Source organism: Gymnogyps californianus, chromosome 28, assembly GCF_018139145.2.
Source record: "Gymnogyps californianus isolate 813 chromosome 28, ASM1813914v2, whole genome shotgun sequence".
Classification (NCBI taxonomy): Eukaryota; Metazoa; Chordata; class Aves; order Accipitriformes; family Cathartidae; genus Gymnogyps; species Gymnogyps californianus.
This window is the reverse complement of record NC_059498.1, coordinates 2,860,989-2,867,383: the sequence shown is the minus strand read 5'-3', so window position 1 is coordinate 2,867,383 and position 6,395 is coordinate 2,860,989. Positions and strand designations below refer to the sequence as shown.

Below are 6,395 nucleotides of genomic sequence, written 5' to 3'. Positions count from 1 at the left end.
GACCCTTGTTGTGGAGCTGCAGGAGGACGGTGAGGTGACACCGGGGAGGGGACAGAGGGGACAGTCCCCCAGGCACCCATGGGTGCACTACCCTACCTGGTAGACGTGCTCCACCTTGACGCCGTGGTCCTCGAGCCGCCGGCTGCCCTCCACCCTGTGCCAGCTCGCGGGCAGCACCGTGGTGGCAGGCAGGGAGTTGCTGGCAGGAGAGGGGGGGTCAGTGTCCCCCCCGTGGCCCCCCCGGTCCCCTGTGCCCCCCCAGACCCTCACCCTCGCAGCTCCATCGCCGCCTGCGCCTCCACGGGCACTGTCACCGTCACCGACGCGTTGGTGGGGCTGGGGCTGTTCTTGCTGTGGGGACACAGCAGGGTGAGGGTTGGCCACCGAGTCTGGGGACATGCTGAGGCCACCAGGTCCCGGGTGCCCGGGTCCCAGCAGTGGGCAGGGGCCGGAGGGACGGGGGTTGGCACGGTGTCACCTCCGCAGCTGGAGCTGGAAGGTGATGGCATCACCCATGTCCTCCAGCCCAGACACGCTCAGCTCCATGTCCACGGTGATCTGGGAGGGCAGCAGGAGGGTGAGCGGGTGACCCACCACCACCGGCCGTGCCCAGCCCCGACGCCAGGGTGATGGGCCCAGCGGGGGGACCCCAAAACCCTTACCCGGGCACCCGCTTTCATGGGGTTGCCCAACTCGCAGAGCACCACGTGGCTCCCGTTCTCCTTCCTGGGGTTGCAGCTCAGCTTCTCCTGCCCCTACGGGGTGGGGACAACGGGGAGGTGACACATCATGGCTCCCCCCATGCACCAACCACCCCGGGGACCTGCACGGTCCAAGGGCAGGGTGTGAGCCCCCCTACCCCGGGCACCCCCTGGCACCCCCCCCCGCCGGGCACCCACCGGGATGTTGCTACGGGCCGCCTGGTAGTGGGTGCCGGGGGGCAGCTGCACCCACAGCTCGGCCTCGAAGGCGCCTTCGCCCGCGTTGCTGGCGTTGGCACGCAGGCGCAGTACGGCCTCCGCCCCGATGAGCAGGCGTCTGCTGGGCCTGGGGGGGGACGGGGACACACGGGGACAAGGTTCAGCACCCCCGGGGTGACACCGGGCACCCACCCTCGCCCACCCGGGCGCTCACGTGTCGGCAGCCAGGTGGAGGTCGGGGACGCAGAGGTTGTCCTCGCCGCAGTCCTCCAGTATGATGTGGGTCTGGGAGGGAGCCGGGGGACGTGGAGGGGACATGGGACAGCGGGGGTGTGCGGGATGGGGAGTCGTTGGGGACAAGAGGAGGTACCGGGGGGACATCCCGGGCAGGGAGTGGGGACATCAAGGAGGGTAGGGGCAGGTCCCAGGGGGAGACTGGGGACAAGAGGGGGTACTGGGAGGACATCCCAGGGAGGGACTGGGGACAGCGAGGCCTACTCGGGGGACATGCCGGGGAGGGACTGGGGACAGTGGGGAGTACTGGGGGGACATCTCGAGGAGGGAGCAGGGATGGAGCGGGGGCATCCCATGGAGCGACTGGGGACAGCAGGGAGGGTAGGGGGCACATCCCAGGGGCGTAATGGGGATGGAGGGGCTGGAGGGACAACCCGAGGAGGGAGCAGGGACAGCAGGGGAGGCAGGGGGGACATCCCGCAGAAGCATTGGGGACAGTGGGGAGGACAGGGGCTATGTCCCAGGGAGGGGTTGGGGACACTGGGGACAGGCTGGGGACCGCAGGGCTAGAGGACAGCAGTGGCAGCGGGTGCCCTGGGCTGGGGGTACCCACGTGTGCCCTGGCCCAACCGTGGGGGCGAGCCGATCCCAGGGCACCGCGGTGATGTCCCCAGCTCAGCCATGTGTCCCCCCCTACCTGTGCCTGCACCAAGGTGTCCCCGTAGAGCACCAGCCCCGGGGCCCCCCGGGCAGCGCCAGGCTCAGGCTCAGGGCGACCGGGCTCAGCTTGTCCTTGAAGTCGGCCTCATCCTGCGGGCACCCATGGGCAGAGCACCCTGGTGGGCACCCTGCCCCTGGGGCCCCTGCCTACCCGGGCTGGGGACACCGCTGTCCCCATCCCTGTCCCCATCACAGCTGGAGTTGCCACTGTCCCCATCCCTGTCCCGCACCCTCCTGGGGCTGGGGATGCCACTGTCCCCACCCGTGCCAGCCCACGCTGGCACCGTCCCCGTACCCGCAGGTAGGCGGTGAGGTTGTGGCACAGGGGGGGTGTCCCCGGGGTCAGCGCCAGCACCCTGTGCCAGGACGACTGGTGGCCCTGCAGCAGCAGGACCCTCCGGGACAGCTTGGGCTTCAGCCGGTCCAGCTGCAGCTCAGCGTCGAGGCCTGGCAGGGCACAGCGGGCCGGGGAGGGGGCATGGCAGCAGTGCCACCGCTGGTGACACCCCGGCGGTGCCCCGTCCCCCCCGGGTGACACCGGCACTCACGGATGCTCTGGGGGATGTGCTGGCCCGTCACGCTGACGCACAACACCACGGGGAAGCTGCGAGGGGGACAGCACCCAAGGGTGCTCAGGGACCTGCCGCCATCCCCGGGGCGATGTCCCCACGCCGGTGGTGTCCCCACGGCAGTGTCCCCATGGCAGTGTCCCCACCACATGGCTCACCAGCTGACGCGGGCACCGGAGTCGGGCAGGACACACGACAGGAGCTTGGGGTTCAGCCCATCGGGGACACTCAGCTGGGTCCGGGCCACCACCACAGGTTGTCCCCTGGGACACGGGGACAGAGCTGAGGTGCCAGGGGACCCGGGCAGGGACCCCCCCGGGCCATGCTGCCACCGGAGGTGGCAGGGTGAGCACTCACCGGTACACGGCCACCTTGGCTGCCCCGTAAGCTCCCACCAGCAGATCTGCGGGGACAAGCAGGGGGTCGGTGATGGGGTGGGTGGCACTGGGGCGGCACGGCAGTGGCACGGCGGTGGCCACGCGGTTGGGCTGTACCTGGGTAGCCATTGCCATCCAGGTCGGTGGCACCGCGCAGGGCGAAGCCGAAGGCGGCTGGGCCGGGGAAGGGGCTGTCGAGGCGCTGGGTGGGCACCGGCATCAAACCCTCACTCTGTCCGCGGAAGATGAAGACCTGCCCGCTGCCACTGTCACCCCCCGACGGAGCACCCACGGCCACGTCTGGGGACACAGGGGATGTGAGCACCCACCGGGTGCCCCATCCCAGCACCGCCACCTGCCCGGGTGCTCCTGCCTCAGTTTCCCCAATGGTTTAGACCAGACACCATGGGAGGGTGGCACGTCCCCTGGCACAGCCTCCCCCCTCCCTGCCACCCTCGTGCCAGGCTGGTGTTACCGCCGTAGCCGTCCTCGTCCAGGTCCCCGAGGCTGGCGATGGCGGCGGCGAAGCGGCCGTAGGAGTGGGTGCCCGTCAGGGTCTGGGGGGGCCGGGCGAGGGGCTGCTGCCCCCGCCCCAGGTAGAGGTAGAGGCGCCCCACCTCGCTGCGCTGGCCGTCGGGGCGCCGGGCCATGTACAGGGGGGCACCCACCAGCACGTCGTCCTGCCTGCGCCCGGCGCGGGGGTCAGGGTCAGGGTCCCCAGGTTCGGGGACTGGTGGCACCCAGGGGTGTGCCAGGCAAGGGAGCAGCACCCTAGGGTGCTCCCATGGGGGATGGGGGTGGGGATGACAGTCCTGGCTCTCACCCGTCCCCGTTGACATCGGCCACGGCCACCGTGTGCCCAAAGTACGATGCCACCTGGAAAGGGTCCAGGTGGGGGGGTGGCACTGGGGGGGGGCAGGGGGTGTTGTGCCAGGGGCACCATGGGGTGCACTGGGTGATGGAGGGGTGGGGTGAGGGGGGGGCAGCTGGGTGCTGGGGGGTGCTGGGGTGCTATGGGTGGGGGTGCAGGGGTGCTGTGGAGCACTGGGGGGGGGGGCAGCTGGGTGCTGTGGGTGACGGGGCAGTGGGCAGGGTGGTAGTGGGCACCAGGGAGACGTGGGGTGCTGGAAGGGGGCAGTGGGGTAAGGAGGGCACTGGGGGCAGTGGAACAGGCACTGGGGGTGATGGGGCAGGGTGCCGTGGGGTGATGGCACGTGGGGGCTGGGCACAGAGGGTGCTGTGGGGTGGCAGGGCAGCGGGGGAGGGTGCTGTGGGGTGCCGGCGCAGGGCCGGGGGGTACCTGCTCACTGGCTATGCCCTGCAGCCGGCGCAGGGTCACCCCCACACTGAAGATCTCCACCTGCCCAGAGCAGCGTCAGGCCCCGGCCCGGCCCCGGCCCCGGCCCCATCCCAGGGTGCCACCCCGGGGTGCCCGGCCACAGCGGTGTCCCCACACAGCTGGGCACCGGGCACCACTCACCTCGCCCCTCGTGTTGCTCTTGTTGGGGACCCCCACCAGGTACTCTGTGGGGGACGAGAGCCCTGAGTGCCCCCGCCACGGCACTGGGGTGGGCATGGGGGCACGAGGATACCCCTGGCACTGGGGTGGCACAGAGATGGACAGGACTCCTGAGCTGGCACAACCCGTGTCCCAGAGCCCTTGGGAAGGGAGGGCACCCCGGAGCCCAGGGGTGCCCAGGACCCGTTCCCCCCACAGCCCCCACAGGTGGCCCTGGCCCCTGCGCCCGCCTGGCCGTACCTTTGGTTTTGGGATTGCCATCGAACTCGCCCACGGCCACCGAGTACCCTGCAGGGAGACAGGCACCGGTGACCCCCACCGTGCCCCGGCACGAGCCGGCTATGGGGCAGGGCTGCCCCACGCCCACTGCTCACCCCGGTACCCGTCCTCGTAGTCCGTGGACACCGGCTCCTCCGTGGGGCGCCCGGGGCTCTCCGGCCACAGCAGGGACTTGCCGTGGAAGCGGGTGAGGATGGCGTCCACCTCCACCGAGTACAGGAGCCCTGGGGGACACCGGGGTGGGTGCCAGCACTGACAGGGCACCTGCTGGCACCCGTCCTGGGCTGCCAGTGCTGCTGCGGGTGGCATCTGCGGGGTGCCCCATCCTGGGTGCCCTCCTCCCGCCATGCCCACCCAAAGGTGAGTATCCCGGGACCAGCCAGCCCAGGTGGCAGCGCCCGGCAGGCAGGACTCACCCATGAAGTAGTACCCGCCGGGGGCACCCAGCACCAGCGTGCCGTCCTGCGGGAAGAGTTGGTGTCAGCATCCATCCTGGGGCACCCCCACCCTGGCACCCCCCCCAAGCATCCCCCACCCGAGCATCCCCCCCCAAGCATCCCCACCCTGACACCCACACCCAAGTACCATCCCAGCCACACCCTCTGCATCCCCGGGGGGCACCCCGGGCACGCCTGCCCCCAAGCACCCATCTCACCGGGGTGACGGCCGCGCTGAAGCCAATCTCGCAGTAGCGCTTGTCGTAGGCTGCGGGCACAGGGCAAGGTCAGACTGACCAGGGGTGGGGGCACCCACCACCCCCACCCACCCGCCCGCCCTCACCATAGTAGCTCTCGCGGTAGGTGCTGGCCATGAGCTGGTCACGGCAGGGCGAGTACCAGGCGACGCGGCGCAGCCCAGGGGCACCCACGAAGCAGGCGCCCGTCGGGGTGCGGAAAGCCTCGTGCTGCCTGTCCATCGCGTTCCAGTGCTGCAGCGGGGCGCAGGCCTGGGGACGGGGACGGGGACAGGGATGGGGTGGGTGCCCACCCCGCCACCACCCAAGGGTGCCCACCCACCTGCCGGTTGCACCCACCACCAGTTTGCCGTCCCAGCTGGTGACGGATGCCCCAGCCACTGGTGCGACTTGTACGTGTGGAGCTTCAAGGTCTTTTGGGTCTCGGTCTCGTCCCCTGGGAGAGTGGGAGAGGGGGAGCGTGCCAGGCCGGCTGCCCCCCGCACCCACCCATCATCCCATGGCACCCACGCACCCGCAGTGTCGATGGGGAGGGGGTGGCAGGGGGTCTCGCCGGCGGGCCAGGAGCAGAGGAAGACGGCACCAGGCTGAGCCACGCCGGGCTGGGAGGTGTTGGCGCGGGGTGCCCCCACCACCACGCTGGGCCTGAGGTGGGCAAAGCGGGCGTCAGGGTGGGGGGAACGGGTGCTGTGCCCGGCCCCAGCACCCCGGTGTCTCCCTACCTGCCCTCCATCGTGTGGAAATCCAGGGCGAAGCCAAAATAGCTGCCAGGGGGTCCCTCGTACACGGTGGGGGGGTCCTGGAGGAGCCCCAGGGCAGGGGCTGAGTGCAGCCCCCCGAGGAGCAGCAGGGCCCGGAGCAGGGCAGCAGCAGCCCCCATCGCCTCCCCGAAATGCGGCCGGCAGCCCCAGCACAGCCCGTCCCGGCACGTCCCCTGCTTATCTCAGGGGACACAGCTGGGGACGGGTATGGCGGGGACGGGGGACACAGGAAGGGCCCCCCCGACAAGCACAACCACTCCTGCCAGGGAGCCAAAGGGGTACAGGGGTGCGGGGGGGGGATGCACTGCTTTTGGCCAGGGGA

The 6,395-nt window shown here is 71.0% G+C and overlaps 1 protein-coding gene across 1 annotated transcript; it reads right to left on the bottom strand.

Annotated features, from left to right (window-relative positions):
• Positions 1 to 87: 87 nt before the first annotated feature.
• ITGA2B (integrin subunit alpha 2b) lies at positions 88 to 6,192 on the bottom strand. The gene is given in 26 exon segments (XM_050912057.1): positions 88 to 199; positions 271 to 351; positions 479 to 558; positions 663 to 755; positions 900 to 1,047; positions 1,135 to 1,205; positions 1,852 to 1,898; positions 1,901 to 1,964; positions 2,170 to 2,321; positions 2,423 to 2,478; positions 2,602 to 2,706; positions 2,801 to 2,846; positions 2,938 to 3,120; positions 3,296 to 3,504; positions 3,644 to 3,696; positions 4,121 to 4,180; positions 4,301 to 4,344; positions 4,580 to 4,627; positions 4,714 to 4,842; positions 5,035 to 5,080; positions 5,274 to 5,323; positions 5,399 to 5,564; positions 5,652 to 5,689; positions 5,692 to 5,748; positions 5,827 to 5,957; positions 6,035 to 6,192. Coding segments are annotated over 26 exon segments (2,427 nt in total).
• Positions 6,193 to 6,395: the final 203 nt, after the last annotated feature.